The sequence below is a fragment of the Pogona vitticeps genome, chromosome 6, assembly GCF_051106095.1.
Source record: "Pogona vitticeps strain Pit_001003342236 chromosome 6, PviZW2.1, whole genome shotgun sequence".
Classification (NCBI taxonomy): domain Eukaryota; kingdom Metazoa; phylum Chordata; class Lepidosauria; order Squamata; family Agamidae; genus Pogona; species Pogona vitticeps.
In genome coordinates this window covers 52,291,227-52,312,953 of record NC_135788.1, presented here as the reverse complement: position 1 = coordinate 52,312,953, position 21,727 = coordinate 52,291,227, and the positions used below count along the sequence as shown (strand labels likewise).

General features: G+C 40.6%; 1 protein-coding gene and 1 long non-coding RNA gene across 2 annotated transcripts; one reads left to right on the top strand and one right to left on the bottom strand.

Annotated features, from left to right (window-relative positions):
* Positions 1-215: 215 nt before the first annotated feature.
* On the top strand, positions 216-8,800 carry CLEC3B (C-type lectin domain family 3 member B). Its single transcript, XM_020807670.3, has 3 exons — positions 216-587; positions 5,324-5,422; positions 6,826-8,800. The coding sequence occupies exons 1-3, from the start codon at positions 482-484 to the stop codon at positions 7,224-7,226; spliced, it is 606 nt and encodes a 201-aa protein (XP_020663329.1). The 5' UTR covers positions 216-481; the 3' UTR covers positions 7,227-8,800.
* Positions 8,801-11,200: 2,400 nt separating this feature from the next.
* LOC140708195 (uncharacterized) lies at positions 11,201-20,480 on the bottom strand. Its single transcript, XR_013537312.1, has 2 exons — positions 20,059-20,480; positions 11,201-14,332 (listed from the first exon to the last, which is right to left on the bottom strand). It is a non-coding gene; the product is annotated as an uncharacterized LOC140708195 (long non-coding RNA).
* Between the last annotated feature and the right edge of the window lie 1,247 nt (positions 20,481-21,727).

Below are 21,727 nucleotides of genomic sequence, written 5' to 3'. Positions count from 1 at the left end.
ATTGGTCGAAAGTCAAGGCACCACTGTACTGTACTACATATGTGAATGCTGAGGTTCTGATAAAGGCAAGGCTGCAGGGACTGGCTCTGAGGAGCTGGCAATCTTTATTGTTGGACAAGAAGTCCAGTCAAAAGGAAAAGTCAAAGCTATGTTAGATTCTTAGAGCATCTATACAAAACAAACATTTTCATTCCTTGTTATTTTGTCTAAGGATTAAACAAGAGCAAGGAATGAAAGAAGCATCTCATTTCTGTGCACGCCCTCCATGTTTATGGGAAAGTTTGAAAGCCGTAAGCATACTGGCTCTCTCCCAATAATCTTTAAAAATAACCTCTAGTCACTGGAATGCTTTGGAAGAATCTGGAATTGTTTCTTGGCAGAGATTTTTGGTTGAAGCCCATGTTAAGAAGTCTAGCTCAAGACAGTTCAGCTCCACTTCGGCTCCACTCCTTTTGAGAACAGCAACAGCAGCAGCTGCAGAATGCCGCTACTCCAGAGGGTCTGCCTCCTTGTGTGCCTTGTTTGTATGGCACAGGTGACCATGCAGCAAAATACCAGACTCAAGAAAAAGCCAGAGCCCAGGAGAGGTAAGACACTTGGAAAGATCAATCTTTAAGTTTCCATCTGATAATGGTCTCTCAATTGTAAAATTTGGTATACAATTTTTTTAAAAACCCTTCATTTCTGTTATGCTCTGAGAGCTGCATCCAACATGAGTTACTGTTGATCTAATGTTAGCTCCTGATACTGCCAGGTAGTATTTGATTGTATTACCAGATATTGCTACACAAAGTCTTCTGTTTGAAAAGGAGTTGAATTCATTCGCGGATTTGATCTTTCTGTCTCTTTAGTCTATGTTCCCCAAATCGACAACAGCAACATCTGTATAAAGACCACAGAAAATATTGTAACATAGTGACCAAGCTTTAGGAGTTCTCCAGAATTCTTCATCCTGCTGGGTGTTAATTAAATGGTGTGTATGCATGTGCAGGAGTGATGTCTTTATTCCCAAAGTCTGCAGTTTGTTAAAACTTTTACTTGGAATGCAGGAGCTAATAATTGAATTACGTAGGTTGCAATCCTATATACAGTATGTCCCACTGAATACAGTACAGTGAGACTTACTTCCCGATAGGCATGTATAGGAATGTCCTGTCACTCTCCTTAGAAGTGTAAAGCAGCAAAATAAATACAACATGGCAGAGAGCTGTTCCTTTTTGGTGAAATGTATTTAGTTATTCAGTACTGTCTCAAGCCCTTAGTAGAATGCAGAAGTTGCTTGGGAAGCAAACAAACAAACAAAACAAAAACAAAACAAAAAACCCACAGCAAGATGTTAAAATGTGAGAATAGCTGTATTCTCTTTGCTACTAATGAAAGTTCCCAACTCTCAAAGCCAAGACAAAAGAAGTACTCCCATGGTATCTCATGATTCTCTCCCACACGGTCTGTACTGCTCATGAAGTAAAATTTCTGTCCAATATTTTTATTTCTAAGTCTAAAAGCATACTATTTTCAGGCACTTATAGTAGTCAGTATATGCTGGCTTACATATATACCAAATATCAGCTTTCTGTGTAGTCTAGAAGTACATTAATCAATTGGAGGTATACCTTCCCTCCAGTTCCTAAAGAAGAAGTGTACAAATGGCCCACACAGACATTTTACTGCCAACTGCCTCCACCTCTCCTTTTTAAAAAGCAGTCATCGTTTGCCGTGGTCCTTGTAGGCACTCCTACTTAGTTCTCTGGGACACTAGAAGTGCCCTAAGTAATTGTGAAGTACTTTTCTTGTGACTGTAAATGGCTTCCCCTCAGATCTTTCTAGTAATCTGGAAGTCTTTGGCTATGTCAATACCAGAATTGGGTGGGTTCCCCCCCTTGATTTTGTGAATTTGATATGGTTAAACCATTTAGGGGGATACCTAAGTCCCCCATTTTGAGAGACAGTTACCAAAACACTAAATGGCAGACTTTCCTGCAACTCAGTATTCTTGGACTACTCCTTGCCCTGTATTTTATGGTACAGTTTCCTTGGAAAGAAACAATGTTGACACTACAATGAGTCAGTCAGCAGTGGAACCCAAATGTTCCTTAAATTTCTTCTTAATTTATCAGTCAATGACCAGTCAGTGCTCACTTGACAATTAGAAAACATAAAAGTCAGTTTAAACACCAGCCAATAACAGCTCGTAAATACCATAAAACTGGACAGGTATTTCAAAGCAGATGTTAGCACAGTTTCATCTAACAATCATCTAACAAAAAAAAATCACAGTAATAATCTTTGCAGAGATGCATGCCACCATACTAAAAAGAAAGTAAAATACAGAGAAGCGCACTATGTATGGGGGGGGGGGAGAGAGATTTTAATCTTTCTTGTTCTCATTTCTTTTCCTTGACTGGTCTACACCGAGTGTAATGCAGATATGAAGTAAGAATAATGCCCACATTTTCCACATGAACAGTACAAGCTAAATGAATTAATAAATCACTTATACCTTTTAAATAAAATTAATTTTAGAAGAGGTCTTATAGAATTTTAATCAGCTTGACTGTAACATAGCTAAGTATATATTCAAGAGGGATTGAACCATCTGTCACTGGATTTGGAAATACTTATCATCAGTTACCAGAAGATACTCATGTTTGTTAATGTTCCTTTTAAATATATAGCTCTCCAGCTGTGGCCATTAAATTTCTTGAAAACTATTGAGATCTGGATTCTTAGCTTACATTTGACCTTGAAGCTTTAATAATTTTACCCAAACAGGAAATTGCTGAGCAAAATCACCTGCAGAAATGGGGGTGGGGTATATTTTCTGTGGTCTGTTGACCTGACTGTAGTTTTCAACTTAGTACATTTTGAAAAATACTAAGTTTAGAATTTGGGAGAGGGACAAGGGCCCCCACTGGGGACACCCATGCTACTGAGGGAAGCTGGTAGATGTTGTGAATGTTGTTGCTGTTGTTTTGACTGCTGTATATAATGCCCCATAGAGATATAGCACTCTCTGGGCGACTTACAACATAATTATGCAAGGAACAGCTTGCCCCTCAGTGAGTTGGGTATTCATTTTACTGACCAAGTGTCATATCTAGCTTGAGAAAAACAAATCATTGTTCAACATGACTGTTACTCGTATTATGTGTCGTCACATCACTTTTAAGTTACAGTTAGACAAGGTACCCGTGTGCAAGCTTATCAGGCAAAATCCAACGAAACAAAACAAAAGAGACAAAAACATGTGGCACTTTAAAGACTAATTATTATATTTTAATGTGAGCTTTTGTGGGCAAGTTACAGTGACACTTAGAAAGTGTTCAGTGAAATTTGAGATGTCCAAGGAATGGTTTCCCATCCAGTGAGTTTCCGTGGACAAACAGAGAATCCCAGTTTGACACTCTATCCACTACATCATTGGTTCTTAACCTTGGGTTACTCAGGTGTTTTTGGACTACAACTCCCAGAAGCCTTCACCACCAGCTGTGCTGGCTGTGGTTTCTGGGAGTTGCAGTTTATAAACACCTGAGTAACCCAAGGTTAAGAACCACTGCACTACATCATACTGACACTAAGCATGACTAATAAGGTGTACTTTCATTTCATTCCTTTTAAAAAATACTCATTGGATGTAAAAAGCAATAGGGAGGCATATTAAATTATTTTTCTATAAGAGTTGTACAACAGGTATACTCGTCTATCTGAGGCCAACTATAGTAGCACAGACTAAAATATAAGATGGGAGAGATTCTTCTATCCTTTTTCATTTTGCATTTGTAGCTACAACTGCTATGTATGAAGGAAATCACTTCCATGCACAGACACCTTATCTCTCAAGTGCTAAAGTTTTCTACATACAGGGAGTGGGCCAGGCCAGTCCCAAAGGAAAGCATTCAGTTTCAAGTGGCAGTTCAGCAAAAGTTATGCATGGAAATTGGTCCTTGTTCCCCTCACTTCACTCCCTTCATATCTGGCGTGGTTGTAAACTTCACCCTCTCCTATGCTGAAATGTATGTCTCCAAAAGGGGACATAAATCTTTGGGTATTTTTTTTTACACATGAAGAAAAGTTTTCTCCCCACTGGGTGAGATTGTGAGAGGGTCTTTTGTCCTTTACCCCCCCCCCCTTTTCTTCTCTTGTTTCTTTTTGCCATTTTGGCAATTTTACACAGGAACATTTTCTTCCTCAAAAACTCTGTACTGTTCATTAAAACCCTTTTCCTTTGTGCAGCCCCCCACCCACCCCAGATGCAAATTTTTGCACAAAGCCACAGGATTTTTTAAAAAATTCTCATGGGTAATTCAATTAACTGAGACACTGAGACACTCTTCAGCATGGGTGAGAAAATTTGTGAGCATCCAATGCCTCCTTGCTCCAACGGGTTTCATTTATGCCATGGTGCTACTGCCTTTTCCATTTACACAAGGAGGTGCAGGTACACTGAAAGATAAACCAGTCCAAAAGCGGTCCTTTCTCAGCTAGAAGCAAGGTGAGCCAAACTTGTTAAGCCTAACCAGCAGCCAATTAGAGAAATAGAAACCTGTGACCCTCCAAATATTATTGGACTGCAGTTTCCATTCATCCTAAGTAGCATAACCAGTGGCAAAGGATGATGGGAGTTGACCCCAAGTTGTTTGCTCAAATGCCTTTGGTATAATCATCTTTAACTGAAACAGCCACCAACCTCTGTCACAGATCCAATTTCTAGCAAACCAGGACTTGAAGTAAAAACAATAGAGTCTAACGGCATCTTATTTTTGTGGTCAAGTATATATTTGACAGAGTAAGTATGGCAGAGAAAAACATCTTATTAACAGCACAAACCACATTCATGCAGTGATAAAACAAAGACCAATTGCTAAAATAATTGTATGAATTCCAAGGCATATGCAACATATAGTTTAAAGCATGCATCATATTTGATGGGTCTGGATCTGGATCTCCATCTATATAATCTATTTGGATATCTGAATATATGCGTAGACCAAGGAAAGATTCAAGTCATTGTTCTAGATAAAACTTATTTATATGGTCAGTTATATTGCAATAACAACTTGCTTCACTCTTTGTTCTGTTCCTCTGTTTACATAGCCTGAAAGTTAAATAGGAACTGAAGCAAACAGGACCAGTAACTGAAATACTAATTCAAGTGTGGACTTGCTTCATTTTCTCATCTTGAGATAAACAGTTATGTTAAAGCTCAGTAGGGTTATTTTCTTTCAATGGCAGTTGGATGGGGTGTCTGTTATTATTCACAAATTATTTGCATTAGTTAGGTATAGAGTACTCAGGTGTCATTTACTGTGTTTTTTCTCCATAGATGTTGTAAGTCTCAAAATGATCGAAGACCTTAAAGAGCAGCTAGATAACCTCTCCCAAGAGGTAACTCTACTAAAGGAAAAGCAAGCCCTTCAAACAGGTACAGAATTGAACAGCCCGAAGTTTTATTTATGACAGAATTGTCTTGGCTTGGGCAATAAGCTTAGTCAATGTAACGCAAGGCCACACACAACCCCATTTTTCTGCACACCCTTCTGTGTGGAAGTGAGACACATCAGTATTGGGTCCGTACAGTAGTGGAATCAGTAAAGGGGGAGATGCTAGCCCCTTAATAGCAAGTGATGCCTCTAACCCACAAGGACCTTTGTTCCTTAAAAATGAGAGAGAGGAAAACTCAGTGAGTCACATATTGTGGTATTTTTAAAAGGAGAAGAAGAAATTGGGATTTAAAAGGAGAAAAAAGAAACATTTGAGTGATAAACACTTGAACCCAAGTCTTCAAACAGAGTAATGTGGATAATGGAGTCCAAAACACAGTAGTATGTAAACCACAAGTGCAGAGTTGCATCTTAACACCTGTTTCTGATTGTGAAGCCCAGAACCTAGAGGGAACTGTAGGCCTCAGTCACTGGTGGTAGAGCTGCTTCTAACTGGTAACTATGGAACCCAAAATTCAGTTGTTCCCCCTCCATGCATCCTTTAAAAATAGTCCTCGGCACTTCTCCATCTCTCTGTTTCTCTTGATTTTCTCAGAACATCTTCCATGTCCTTAGTCTGCTTGTCTGCAGCAAACCGTATGTGGGCTTCCTTGTGCATCATCTTTAGAAGAGGCTTCCTTCTGGGATGACAGCCCTGGAGATTTGATGCAGTGCGAAGCATATGGTCTGAACACTGACAGGCTGACCCCCCCCCCTTCAACCTCTGCAGCAGTGCTGGCAGCACTCATATGTCTTTTTCCCAAAGCCAACCTCTGGATATGACGCTGAGCACGGGCACTCAACTTCTTTGGTCAACTATGGCGAGGCCTCTTCTGTGTGGAACCTGTCCTGTTAAACCGCTATATGGTCTTGGCCACCATGCCGCAGCTCAGTTTCAGGATTTTGGCAATCTTCTTATAAAAATTAAAAATTAAATTAAAACACACATTCACACCATGCCCCAAAGCAAACAAACAATAACAGGAAAATCTCCAGAGGCAACAGCTGAACAAAATTAAGATTCAAATGTAATGATTCAGCAACTCTGTCATAAGGGGAGGATGTTCTTAAAGGTTTCTGCTTTATCATGTCTCCTGAGGATCAGGAGGGAGGGAGCCTGGTGTACATCCATGTGTTCTAGAGTGTTGCGGCCACCACTGAAAAGGCCCAGTTCCTTTTGGTTTTTTTCTTGGCCTCCTTTGGGGTGACCACCCCCAACAGAAAAGCCTGAGAAGAATAGGTGGCCTGGGTAGATGTTCTTAAGGAGAAATGCTCCGACTGTACACCAAAGTACAGTATCCCCTTTCTAATGACACTTGTTACCTCATTGTTTTTCTCTTGCTAGTTTGTCTGAAAGGCACCAAGGTCAACCTGAAATGTTTGCTGGCTTTCTCCAATGCAAAGACCTATCATGAGGCCAGTGAAGACTGCATTGCCCAAGGTGGTACCCTCAGTACCCCCCAGACTGGAGATGAAAATGATGCCCTCTATGACTACGTGAGGAAAAGCCTTGGGACTGAAACAGAAATCTGGCTTGGCATTAATGACTTGGCAGCTGAGGGAAAATGGGTGGATATGACAAGCACCAGAATTGGCTATAAGAACTGGGAAACAGAGATCACCATTCAGCCTGATGGTGGGAAACAAGAAAACTGTGCAGTGTTATCAGCTGTTGCTGTTGGAAAGTGGTTTGACAAGCGGTGCAGAGACACATTGCCTTATGTGTGCCAGTTCCTGATTGTTTAATAGTGGGGTTCCTAGTATGGAAGAACAGGCCAAGGCATTCCATTTGATGCCTGGAATAGAGTTGTATGCAGATATATGTAAGAATAGGAAGAATAAAAATTCGCATGTGTGTGTGCACACACATGTGTAATGAACACATGCACATGTATACCCATGTACAAATAAAATTATGGTTTGGTAATGGATTAGAATGTATTAGATCTGCATTGCACTTTACTCAATTGAGCACATCAAAGTTTTTAGCAGACAAATTATTCTTAATAGCATGAGTTTTAGAGACTTTTTACACCAGAACTTATTAGGATGGCTTAACTCTTTGAGCAACATAAGAACTTTGCAAAAATATTATGGCACTTTAAGACTTACTATTTGTTGCATATAATAATCCTGCAGGCCTCCTCCCACACCACCACCCCCGCTGATTGCACCAAAGTAAATTAGCTTTTGCTAAATTATTCTTAAAATTTTCTGATGGCCTGGGAAGCTGAATGCACATTAGCATGGTCAAATTTAACTTAATTTTATGCCATGCTTATGGCCAAATTTTTAACCCATGTTGATTCATTTAGCACTTTCATATCACTGAAATCAGAATTTAAAAGATGTGCCTTAACCTAGGCTATATTAATGTTGTGTGTGTAAAGAGCTGAAGAGGAGCTACCAAGACTCATGTGTAAAAATAAAGACTAAAAAAAAAAAAAAAAAATGAAAATCAGAAACAACTCTAGCATCTGGTAGTGGTAATGAAGTCCTATACCTCTTGGGTTCATTGATGCCCCAGTGGCAAATCTTCCAAAATCCACTGAGGGATACCACAGGTGGCTACTTGGAAATGCTTTGACAAGACAAAATATTTTTTCACATTTTTACAATAGTTGACTAGTAGAGAAGAACCAGAAGTGGTTACATCCAAGATTATCACTGCTATTTTCTGTGTAGACTACCACAGTGTATCTTATCCCAAGTGTGATGTTGATCTATTTTATGTAGTCTATCAGACAGCCTGAAAATATAAAGTTATATGGAGCCAGACTGTATGTTTACTGCATATGGTGAAGATAATGATTCCATGGTGATTCACTCCTGGATTGAACAAGTAGGGCCTTAAATTGATTGATTCCTTTAAACTACCACACAAGTTACAGCTTATCCCCACAGCTTCCTCTGACACAGTGAGATTAAATTGATTTAAGTCAAAGAGCCTGAGCTGATGATGGTGATGGTGCTTCCCAAACAGCTGAAAACTGAGGTCTGATATTTTCCCCCTCAGGAATAGGGAACTGTGGCATTCGCCCAGGTCACGATTAATAATATGCTATTTGCATAGACCAATGGGAGTGCTGGAGGGGCAGAGTCATGAAGTATAAGAGACTCAGCAGGAGGAGAAGTTTAGATAAGGTTTAGATAGGGTTTTGAGATGGAGAATTAGAGAGGGTGTTATAGAATTGAGAGAGTTTGGGCAGGAGAATGGCGGTTGAGGGTGGATAAAGAAGAATGTTTAAGAGTTAACAACATTGCTTGGTCTGTCAACACCTGTATCAATAAACAATTTCTATTTGGTTCTTTTAAAATGACGCATGGCCTGGACATCTATCATTCATAATAGGTGTTGTTGATGAAATCAACTGGTGGCGCTGAGGAGCATGTAGCGTGCGCTCCTAGTCTGGTGAAATAATCAGGGGCCACGTGGAATCATGACAAACTGGTGATAGTGCTGGGATACAAAACGATCCACTGAAAAGTTAAATGGGCTTGCGTTTAAGGGTATTCCTACCTAGAAGGGGTTAGGATCTGTAGTAAGAATTGGTTACCCGTTAGTCTTAGTGAAGACTTAGTTTTGGGGCTTCTGGACCCAGATCTGGGAATCCTAGGAGAAGGAAAATACCTACTCAGGATAAATCATTTTATCTCAGGATTTACAAGACCTAGTGGCTAGCTCAAAATCTGGAGCTCTGACGGTAAAGAGCAGTGGCAGATAGAGTGGAAGTCTAGGTTAATAAAAGCTAAGTAAAAGTTCTTCTTGTTTCTGGAGACAAGAATCACCCAGACAGGAAAAATATTGTGGCCAGGATTGTGAGCTTGGGAGTGGTTGAGGCAAGCTGCTTGGGAAGCACAACCTAGTTACAAGGAAAGCCACTGAAAGAGAGAAAAATGCTTGTACATTTGGCTTTTGTGAGGGAAAAGAACCAGTCCAGATTAATAAGAAATTGTATTGCGTATGCCACCCAAAAGAAGTAAAAACTCATTTATGGAGGCATTAGTTGAGCCCCAGAGTACTGAGGAAAATGAGTACCCTCAAATTCAAAGAGATGAAGAAAAGACCTGCATTGATTTCCTCAGAGGGAGAAAATAGTCAAAGCTCTCAAGATTTTGAAAAATGGAAGATACGTAGAACAGGAATTCAAACTGAGGGAGATAGCTATGAAAAACCAATTAGAATTTGAAAAAGAAAACAGGCAAGGGGAATGTGAGCTAAAAGAAAGAGAAATACAATTCCAAATACAGATGAAGAAACTGGAATTAGCTGCTCAAAATAGTAATAATAATGATAATAATGATGAGGAGGATGATAATGATGATGATTCTAGTGAGGTAAATGTCTCAAAAATCAACCTAAAGAAATTTCCTCAATATAGGAATGGGAATTGTCCTGAATCTTTCCTGATTTAATTTGAAGCAGCTTGTTGGGACTTTGAGGTTAAAGATGATGAGTGGATGATAATTTTAAGGTCCCAGATAAATGGAGTTTTATCTGAACTCTATTCACAGATGCCTCTGGAGCAAGCTAGAGATTTTGAAGCTTATAGAAAGATGGTGTGTTCCAGATTTGGGATAAATTCAGAGCACCTCAGAAGGAAATTGAGATCAATTTCAAATAAACCTGAGTAGTCTTTTGCCCAGCTTGGAGCACATTTGACGCAATTGCTCCATAAATGGCTGGCACAGGAACTCGTTACCTCCTTAGAACAAATGAAAAATATGATTGGATTTGAACAATTTTATTCAATTTTGCCAGGAGAATTGTGTTATCTGGTCAAGGACAAGGATCCTAAAAATGTGCTGTAGGCGTCTGAATATGCTGATTTCATTAGTGATATCAGAGATCTTCAGTTCTCTGAGGTAAAAGTTGGTAGGAAAGCATGGGATGACAGTAAAACCAGTAAAAACAAACATTACCTCAGTCAGGCACAGGCTAAGGAAAGTCATTTTAGAGATAAATGCTAATCTCCAGAGCACAGTCATCTGAAATCTAATACAGTGGTGCCTCGCTTAGCGAGCGCACCGTATAACGACGAATCCGTATAGCGATCCCCTTTTTCGGGATCGCTATACGGAGCACCCAATCGCCACACTCGCATTGCGACGATTGGGGAGTCCGGCGGCCATTTTGGAGCCGCATTCGGCGGCTCCAAAATGGGTGCCGGATGACCCGAAATGGCCCCACGTGGTGTTTTTGCGCCCTCAGCAAGCGAGGGGAGGGCACGAAAACGCGGCGCGGGGCCATTTCGGGTCCGTTTTGAAGCCGCAAAACAGCTGTTTTGCGGCTTCAAAATGGCCGCGGATGACCCGAAATGGCCCCGCATGCCGTTTTTGCGCCCTCCCCTCGCTTGCCGAGAGCGCAAAAATGGCTGCCCGGGGCCAGGAAACTTCTCTAAGTGGGAAGTTTAGGGCCGATTTGGAACGCATTAAATGAAGTTTAATGCGTTCCAATGGCTTTTTACTTCCCGCTTAGCGAAGAGCGAAGGTTAATCCGGAACCGATTAACCTCGCTATGCGGGGCACCACTGTAGTTCTAAGGGGAAAGTTAATAATGCCCTTTATTTTGAACCTAAGGCCAGTAAACAATGTTATTCATGTGGAGAGAAAGGTCATTTTGGGGCTCAGTGTGAGACTCAAAAGACTAGGGATTTTAACTAGCATAAAGGTGGAAATTCCAGTCAGCCTAAGAAGGTGTTTCGTGTGCAGCATAGTAAGGCAGAGCAATCAGCAGTTGAAGTTGAGGCTTCTTCCTGCCACAGCATGGTTGCTAAGGAAACAGACTTGGCAGAATGCCCAGACATTCCCAAAGCGAGAGTGATACAATGTTTCCTAATCCAGTGCAATCAGGATTTATTGAATAACTCTGCAGAGCCTATTTTCATTGACAATGTAACGTATCTGAGTCTGAAAGATACATGTTCCCATGTTACTATTTGTCACTCAGACATCATTCCTGAAGAGAATCTGTTAGAACAAAACATCATCCTCAAAGGCATTAACTGAGATGTGGTGGCGCTGCCAATGGCCAAAGTAGCAGTGAGATACCAGGGGTGGTCTGGTATATGGAAGGTAGCAGTGTCAGAGCGAATCCCTGCTCCTTGTTTGATTGGTGTAGATCTAGCTAAACATGTGCAGAGAGTTTTGATAGTAACCTGTTTTCAGGGGAGGCAAAATGAAGCCTCTGAGGGAAGTGCTGAAACTCTTGATGAAAGACCCACTTTAGATGAGCACCTTGAAATGAAAGAAACAGCTGATTTAGTGCAAATGAGAAATCCTAGTAGTTCCTCCTTTATTAGTTCCTGCTCATTAATCAGAAGGAAGATGTTACCTTGAGTGATTGCTTTGCGAAAGTTAATGAGAATCCCCATTCCACTGACCCATGAACACCCAGAGAGGTATTGTGTGAGAAAAGATTTATTATATAGAGAGGTTTTAATGGCACCTCATGGGGAGGGGACTCCACAAACACCTAATTGTCCATGTTAAATAGAGAGAAAAGATTAGAGAAAAGCATATAGAGATGTGTTCGGGACACACCTGGGAATCACTCACACCAAGCAAAGAGTGGCACAGAATTTTTATTGGCCTGGAATGGGGAAGCAAATGAAACAATATTGTCAGACATGTGATACGTGCTAATTGAGTGGTACTGGGGATGACAAGACAAGGGCTAAGCTATGCCCATCACCAGTGATCTTGACCCCTTGCCAACGTGTAGGTCTGCAAAAGTCCTTAGAGATAGCAGGGCAAAGCCTGAGGAGTGCTCATAAAAAGCAGAGGGGCTGGTGCGATGATAAAAGGGCCCAGGAAAGAACATTCTATCACAAGGATGAAGTACTGATGCTGAGACCCATAAAGGGGAATAAATTGCAGGTAGGATGGTCAGGACCTGTAGAGGTGTTACGTCAGCACTGGAAAGCTGAGGAGACTCATACTGGGAAGTTTCCACATACAGCTGCCAAAGCACTGATTGAGAAACCAGAGATTGAAGGGATAGAACCAGATGATAAAAATCTCAATACATCTGAAATAAACCAAGTGTTTGAGATTGCACTTAAAAGAAACTTGCCTGTGAATCTGTGATTCGTGAGAGTGGTCCCCCACATGTGAAGAGCTTTGCGACTAAAGTACCTGTGGTCGAGTTTATGGGTGAGAGTGAAGGCAAGAGCAATAAGATCTCAAAGAAGGACGCAGCCATAGCTGTTCTGGAGGAGTGGAAGAAACTGCCTGCCCTTTCCCCAGTTGAGAAAGTGAAGCCATGAGTCGAAAAGAAAACAGGCTTCACACGGAAAAGGTGAGCTGAGGACATCCAGGGGACATCAGAATGCCAGGGGGCTTTCGATCGTCTGAAGAGAGCACGGACTTCAGGACCTGTTCTTGTTGCACTGGACTTAGACTGGGAGTTCAGAACGTGGGACTGGGAGCCATGCTGTGCCAAGCAGACGATTAGCAGGAAACTCCAACCTGGTGAGAGACATTTGTCTGCCATTGAGAGGGCATGCCTATCTACCTTATGGACACTGCAAAAACTGAAGCCCTACATTTCAGGAATGAAATTCGTCCTCTGCACCGACCGTTCCCCTTTGGTGTGGCTAAAAACCATGACATTCAATAGCAGCAAACTTGCAAGATGGGCGCTGATCCTGCAAGACTTTGACTTTGAGATCCGTAGCGTAAAAGGGAATCAGAATGTGGTTCCTGACCCCTTGTCTCGGAGCCGAAATGAATAAAGAGTTTGTAATATGCATAGTATTAAACATTTTGTTTGTGTAATGGTTATGGAATATGATTAAAGTGCAGTGTTTGCTTGGATGTTGATGAACTGAGAGGAGTATAGTGATGGTAAAAATAATGGTGAGTATCCTTATTAATGTAAAGGAAATATAATTTGTATTGATGTAAGTAATGCAAAGGGTTAATATGTCTGCTGATGTAAGAGTAATGATATATCCTTAGTGATGTAAATAATGTAAGAGATTGATATTTGTATCTTTCATAAACCTTCATTTGTTTATGAGGGCAAACCATTAGGTTTCCACTCTTAAAACAAACATATTAAGGGGGGAGGAATGTGGTGTTTGCCCAGGTCATGATTATTCATATGTTATTAGCATAGACCAATGGAGGTGCTGGAGGGATGGAGTCACAAAGCATAAGAGACTCAGCAGCAGGAGGAGGTTTAGATAGAGTTTTGAGATGGAGAATTAGAGAGTTGAAAGAGTTTTGGAGTTTGGGCAGGAGAATGGTGGTTGAGGGTGGATAAAGAAGAATGTTTGTTTAAGAGTTGACAACATTGCTTGTTCTGTCAACACATGTAGCAATAAACAATTTCTATTTGGTTCTCTTAAAATGACACATGGTCTGGACATCTATCATTCATAATGGGTATTGTTGATGAAATCAACTGGTGGCAGCTGAGGGGTACATAGCATTAGCGCCTAGTTTGGTGAAACAGGGGCTACGTGGAATCGTGACAAATTGGTGGCAGAGTGCTGGGATACGAAACAATCCAGTGAAAAGATAAGAACCCATGGCCTTCTTGATGCTGGTGGGCTCTAACTACCATTATATCTGACCACTGGTTATCCTAGCTGATGCTGGCATGAAGTGAGTCCAAATTATGATAACGTCTGGAAGGGCACAGGTTTTCCACCCCCTTTTAAAAGGCATATAAGCAGTGTTACCATGTAGCCAGGGTTGGCAGGATCAAAGCCCTGAAATGTCCTGAGTAGCAGGGATTATGACTTCATCTATACTCACCTGAGGCTTCCCTTTTCCTCTTAAATTCAGCTGTAATCCTCACAGTAGCTGAAAGACAAATGGTGTTTTGCAGAAAGAGTAGATTCCTGTAAGATATCATTGTAATGCAAGGTATTTGAAAGTGGTTTAGTGTTGAATGGGCCATTTAAAGCCACTGACATTACAAATGACCTGGTCCTCAGTTGTTGATATGCATCCATCCAATGGTCTATGTGTCTGGACTTTCATCATGGAGTACAGTGACTGCCACAACGATCACCTTCACTTCCAAATTTACCACTGCACTTGTACTGCCTGTTAAGTCATCTCTTACATGGTAAAATAATCCACCCTCAAAGGTGGGTTCACACCTATGTTTCTCTATGTGTCAGCTCTTCTACACAGAGACGGCACTTCCCTAAGGGGCCTTCTCTAAGGGGCAGATCACCCTTTTTATCACTATCAGATGTGCACCCTTTCCACCATTTGATCATACCCTGAGTCACATCCCTCCTATTAAGCACCACAATTGGAGATCCTGTGGTAAATTGTGCCCAGTGGTTGGAAGATGGACCTGTCAGTCCCTCAACTCCACTCCTGTTTCTTTCCACCTCCAGTGTTTTCATAAAAACAAAATCTAGAAAGACACTATTTCTGGACACTGGAAGTATTTGTGTTTTTGAAACATGAAACATTAATAAGGATTCATGTCGGCCCACCATGAATTCTAGTTACTTGGGTGGGAAGCCTGTTTTTCTCCTGGCAGGCACAAGAACCAGTCACAAGAAGCCCAGTTTCACTTGGCCGTTGAACTTCATTTAAATCTGAAATGTGCGCCTGGGATCCATTAATCTATTATATAATATTTATGGTCAGATGTCAGTTATGTAACTTGGGTTGGCCCAGATCTCTCGTAACATGCAGCTCAGCAATGGAATCAGCTGTGGAAGCAAACTGAAGTAAATTTAGAATTGTGCAAGCGAACTATTTGGACACAGTATATATGCGTTCCCATATGAGCAATCATCAAAGCATTCCTTATGACTTCAGTGTATTAAAAGGAAATACTTTCAAATGTTATTTTTCTTGTAATATCTATGACTCCAAGTGTTTTCCAGACAAAAATCTTAAAAGACAACATTGACAAAATAATAGCACTTGAATTTCTATGACATAGATAAGCCTAAGATGAGGAGCATAGTTTATCTATTTCTAATCACACTTCAGTTCACTGTTAGCAGATCCCTTTTTACTGGTCACCTTTTATTATATTCCCTTACCTCTCTAATGTGCCTCTGAGAGCTTTTAATAAGATTTAAGGGCCATTTTTATAATACAGAAAAGGACAGAAGTAAGAACAGAAGTAAAAAGAGAAAGAGAGCTGCTGCCTACTGTCCACAATCTGGTGGTATTTGATTTCATATCAAGAATCCTGGCTCTGTTTGAAATAGTTGAGATGGCAATTACCCAAAACAGATGGATCCCATCTGCTCAGCACTGGCGATAATAACCATTTCAAACTTTTTTAAAAGTTCAGATTTGCAGACAGATGGAAGTTGCAACATCTATGCCTCAGTTTCAAGGTCTAGATTGACTATTGCATTAACTTGAAGCTGAGGCTCCAATACTTTGGCCATCTCATGAGAAGAGAAGACTCCGTGGAAAAGACCTTGATGTTAGAAAAGTGTGAAGGCAAGAGGAGAAGGGGACGACAGAGGATGAGATGGTTGGACAATGTCATTGAAGCTACCAGAATGAATTTGACACAACTCTGGGAGGCAGTGGAAGATAGGAGGGCCCGGCGTGCTCTGGTCCATGGGGTCACGAAGAGTTGGACACGACTAAACGACTACGATGGCGTAGAGCAGGGGTGGGCAATTAATCTCTATAGGAGGGCCACATGAAAAATCTGAATTGTGTTCGGGGGCCGAACCAACTTTAGTTTAAAATAAAATGAAACAGTGATGTTATGATTATTTTTATTTTAAACTTGTTAATCTTCATAAATACTAAAGAGGTTTTTTGTGGTATGTTAAAGCAACTGATCAAATTTAGACAAAAAGCTATAAATGGTTTTGATGTTCAAAACTGTCCGCGGGCCGGACAGGAGTGGCTCATGGGCCATATGTGGCCCTCAGGCTGCACTTTGCCCAGGTATGCCGTAGAGTGACATCAGTGCTGTTGCCCTATCTATGTTAGTCTATCCTAGGTTGCCAGGGCTTAGCCTGCTCTGAGGTAGGTGTTATGTGAAGGAATTCCATGTGCTCTTACAGTACAGAAGCTGACTGGAATGTCAGATGATGGAACAGCATCCTCTACCACACCTAAGCTTATGAGACTAACAACAGGCTCGAACTGCTCCACCCTTCAATAGAAGGGAATACCTGAACAGCTTCAGAGGAACAGTCCAAGGGTGGGCTCTGATTGTTCCCAGCACCTGCGATTTGGTGTGCATGCCTCCACTCCAGGTAGAGCTAGCCTTATTTATATCAGAAGGGCCTTTGAAGATAGATGACACCCAGCAACAATGAGGAACTAAATGATTGCTGCTACCAGTAGGATCATATGAGTAGGCAGCAGGTAAATGTAGGATTGCTGCTTTAGAAAGGCCTCTCTTCCCCCACCACAAGTTTACACTTTATACTCTGAAATTATTTCTCATCAAAGAATAAAAGGAAGTTTTAAGGAAAAAATGTGTGCCTCAATGAAAAAAATCAATATTAACGTTTTGGACATTTTCACATTAAAAATTACACGTGAGCCTCCTTTTGGAAATTTCACCCGATAGTGAAGATGGACTGTTTCCCAGAGTAGATTTCTTTGATACTTTTAGCAATTCATTGGCTCCCAGTTAGCTCCTCTTTCCTGTTCTTTTCAGATTTCTAGTTTATCCCTTTAAACCCCTGAAAGTTCAGGGTGTGTATATTTCAGGGTCCTTCTTCTTCCACAAACCAGTTTTTCCTGAGATATCATTTGAGGAGGCCCTATTCCATGCTTTGCATCCATCAGAAGTGCAGCTGGTAGCAAAGCTCAGGAAATTTGGGGTTGGGTAGGGATTCCTTTCCCAGGATCTTCCAGCTAGCATGACCAATGAGTAGACAGGCTGGGGAGTTCTGGCATCATAATCTTTAAAAGATATTTTCCCAAGCTCTGTTGGTTAGACACACAGGACAAGAGGTCTTCTTGGCTTCAGTACTTGCCTTAGCTTGGGAAAGTCAAATCATTTTGGACCACAGTTCTGGCAGCCAGCAAGGCTAGTACTTTGGTAATTGTGGTAAAAACAACAACAATTTTTCTGAGTCTTGGCATTTTTCACTACTGTAGGATGCTCTCCTGTGTTAGGTTTATTGGGTGGAATCCTGTTGCTTAGCACTTTAAATTGCACTAGATCTGTGGAGATTTGGTGAATCAAATACTCTGAAATCTTTGATTGAAATGGGCCTACTCTCATGGCTTACTTTAGCATAATAAGCCACAGATAGAGTAGGCCCACTGATTCAATGGAATTTACAAAGGAGCTGACTCACCAAATCCCCACTGATTCAATAGGCCTGTACTAGGATAATTTATTTTGCTGAGCAGTAGGATTTCAGCCAATGTTCTGCATTCTAATCTGTTTTTCCTTAAATGGCATGCTTGTGTGAATAGGGAATGTAGAATAGGGAATAGATTTCTCACTGTGTGGCTCAGTTTAGGGCCAGCCAGATAAGATTGGCTAAAACCAATCTTAAATCAAAACCATATGCATTCTTCCTGGAAGTGCATTTAACAATATTACAACAAGATTGTTTTCAATTAGATCTGATGGTGTCAGAAGAAAATGTACCATCCATTCTTTAAAAATGATGTGATGGGATTATTAGGTGGTTAATATTCTTCTGACCAGCTAACAACCCTGGCCTTATTAAATTCTGTTAAAATTAATGTCTTACTTTGGGTGGCACTTTACATTTCCTAAACTAAGATAACACTATTGTGTCTCTAAATATAGTTATATGAGTTCTGGATGAGACTATAAGATTTCATCCAGAAACAGGAAACCTGTAACCTCCAGAATTTTTGGAATGCAACTGCCATCATGGGTCCTATGGGTCATCAAGTCCAACCTCTGTAAAGGAGGCACAGTGTTGGTAAATGTATTTAGTCAGCCTTCTGGTTGTTTTAAAAAGAAATGGTTATGTGAGAGGTCATTTTGTAAGAAAAAGAAACAAGCTTCATACACTGATGTAACTAATGATGCATGACGGGAATATGGCATGGTGTGGCATGTCAATACTATATGAACTTCGGATGGAAACCTCAGATGGGAGGTCAGTGCCCAGAAATGGACATTCTAAAAGCACTGTTCAGACCATTCCTCTAAAATAACTGATTGTTGCCTAGCTAGATATTTCAACAAAACTACAGTGACCTCTGTTTATTTTTTTTATATATATATTTATTTTCAGTCAGCTGGAAAAATAGAAGACAGAGGGCATTTGAGAGAGTTATTGAATACTATGCCTTATCTAGTTCATTTATATCTCATCTTTCTCTCAATATTGTGTCCCAGGATAGTTACTTGGTCACAGTCTTGTGCAACATGGTGAGAAGTAATGTATTTCCATTTAAATTATAGTAATAATGTCTAATGGTGATTATATTTGCATACATTCATTTAAATTAGCATATGCAGATTTAATGAAAAATGCTCTTCTTTCTTTATGAAGAATATCCTCCTTTTCAATACTCTTTGTCTTCTGTGTCACCTTTTTGGTGACATCTGTCCAACATTTTGGCAATGGAGCAGTAGCCACCCAAACTAGATCCCTTGTGTTAACAAAATCTTGTAAGGAGAGCTGAAAAGGGGAAACTAAGAACTGATTTTCTTTGAGGGGGGGATAAGCTATATTCTATCTGTACAGAATGCTCTCCTGCAGTTTTAGGTTATTAGATTATATAACAAATGTGTTTTACATTTCCACTGATGGTTACCTAGTAGCAGGGGTTTATTGGTCACTTGTGTTGGCATGACAATGTATGATGTCACATTGGGATCAATTCTCAATTCCAAGTCTTGGTAAAAGGAGAGATAATTAACAGTTAGCCTGGGGCTTTTACACTGTCAAGATGGTTCTACAGATGATGAAATATCCCCCCCAGACTGTCTTAACTATTTCCTTGGGCCAATGGGAGCCAGGCTGTGGCCCGAGAGCCACAGATGTCCCTCAGTTAATTTTTGTGCAAGTAAAGAAAGATTAGAAGAAGAAAAGAACAAAAAAAATTGAAGGAAAAGGTAGGGAGAGGGAAATAAAGGGGTGGGATAGCACAAAAAAGAGGTGTAAATGGGATAGCCAATGGAGAGGAAAGGAGGTAGCAGAGAGAAAGAGGAAGAAAAGTATGTGCAGAGAGAAAGGAGTAGTAAAGAGAAGGGCATGAACACGTTAGGGTTAGAGAGAAAGAAATACACTCATGAAAGGAGGTGGCAAAGGAGGAGAGAAATGAGGGATGGTGGAGAAAAAAAGCTGAGAGTCAGAGAAAGATGCTGGGAGATAGAAAAAGAAGGATGGCTGTGGGAAAAAGAGAGAGAAGGGTAGTATTTATAGTTTAAAATATTTTAATCCACCTTTCACCTTAAAAAGGACATAAAATAACAATTAAAAGAATATTTAAGTTAGTAACAACACTAAAAGGATAAATGAACACAACACCAAAGAGCATAAGCAGCAGCAAAACACCTTCAGTGCAGAAAGGTAGAGCAAAAAGGTACACAGCAACCATTCACTCAGGGAAAGCTTCCCTGAAAAGAAAAGTCTTTGCCTGCTTGTGGAAGAACAGTAAAGATGGGGCTCACCTGGCCTTCTGTGGGAGAGGGAGTTCCAGAGGTGGGATTCAGCCGGTTCACACTTGTTCTATAGAACTGGTTCCTAAATGTACTATTGGCTCATAGAACTGGTTGCTGGCCTGAGATGAATGAAGGAGGAGGGGCCACGTGACCAGTGATGAGCGGGGGGGGGAGGGGGGACTATGATTTTTTTTCAAGTTTAAGTTACCATATAAGACTGTTCCTCTGCCTAGAAACAGTTTTTTTAATCTCAGAGAATATCCAATGCATGAACCATTGACTGTCTTACTGATCCCGGCAAGCAAGGTATGCAATAGAAAAGTCATTCACACCACAAAGAGATCACACCTAAACCTCTTTGTTATTCTAAATAAGGCTTGGAGGCTCCAACCCTCATTTAGAATAACAAAAAACTCTTCCTCCCGCCCCAAAACTGCAGTTTCAGGAGACAAATGGCACACAGATGGCCTCTGTTAGAAGTTATCCAGGGCCAAGAAAGGAAAACACATCATAAACATATCCATAAAAGGGGAATCGAAACTCTTCTCTCAGGTGCATCTTGATGACAGCCAGTCTCTGTGGTCGGCATCTGGAGTGTTGAGACTGACTTTCAAGCTTTCATTTTTGAGATTACTTTCAAGTAAGTATGCTTCTTTGTGTTCATAGGATTTTTTAAAAATATAAGAGACATGTAAATTTGCATATGATGAAATACAGATATGTGAGTGCAGTGGATTTTCATTGAAGACAGTCCTTAAGGTAGAAAATAAAGCCTCCATCAAGAGAGGCAGTATATCTGCCTACCAGGTGTTGGAAAGCATTGATTTCATTTGATTTCTCACTCTCAATTGGTTTGATTTTATCTTTAACTCTAATCTAAACCTTTACATCATCTTTTAAGCTCAACCCCTATTTGGGGGATATAATACATAAAAGGCAAACTATGTCTGAGCATAAAGCCGGCTTTTTATTAAATATTTCCCTGCCTTAGCTGTTTGCCATGCAGTCTTGACTCTGGCAGGCAAAGACTTTCCAGGTAGGCTTTTAACATGTAAACTGCCCTGGAGAAATGACTTGCCCTTTTATCTTGTAAAATATATTTTCAGAATTATTTTAACAGGGTTCCCTTTAGGACCCTTTAGCATTTATTTATTTGTTATTGCGTTTTTATGCTGCCTTATAGTGGGATGTAAACATATATATATTTATAATTGTGTCACTGTTTGTGATATTAAATCGTTTGTGAGCCCACTGGAGTTCCTCTGCAGGGAGAAAGATGGGCTAAAAACTAAAAAAACAAACCCAGGAATTCTGGGAGTTGTAGTCCCCCCCAATTAAGGGCTTTTTTTTTTTTTGCAAAGACTTTCACGGCTGGGATCTGATGGTTGTTGTGGGTTTTTTGGGCTCTTTGGCCATGTTCTGAAAGTTGTTCTTCCTAACATTTTGCCACAGAGACTGGGGAAATGTTAGGAAGAACAACCTTCAGAACACAACCAAAGAGCCCGAAAAACCCACAACCACCAATTAAGGGAATAACCTTTCAACTTTTTGGAATTGGCAGGTAGATGCGGGGAATCCATACAAAACCTGTGGTTGCTGTTATTGTTATGTGTTGTCAAGTTCCCCCCTACTTAGGACGACCCTAGGAATGAGCAATCTCCAACATGGGCTGGCCTCA

Coding starts and splice junctions, on each gene's coding strand:
- CLEC3B (XM_020807670.3), top strand. CDS start 482: ATGCCGCTACTCCAGAGGGTCTGCCTCCTTGTGTGCCTTGTTTGTATG. Junction 588..5,323: donor AAAGCCAGAGCCCAGGAGAG/GTAAGACACTTG, acceptor TTTTCTCCATAG/ATGTTGTAAGTCTCAAAATG. Junction 5,423..6,825: donor AAAGCAAGCCCTTCAAACAG/GTACAGAATTGA, acceptor TTCTCTTGCTAG/TTTGTCTGAAAGGCACCAAG.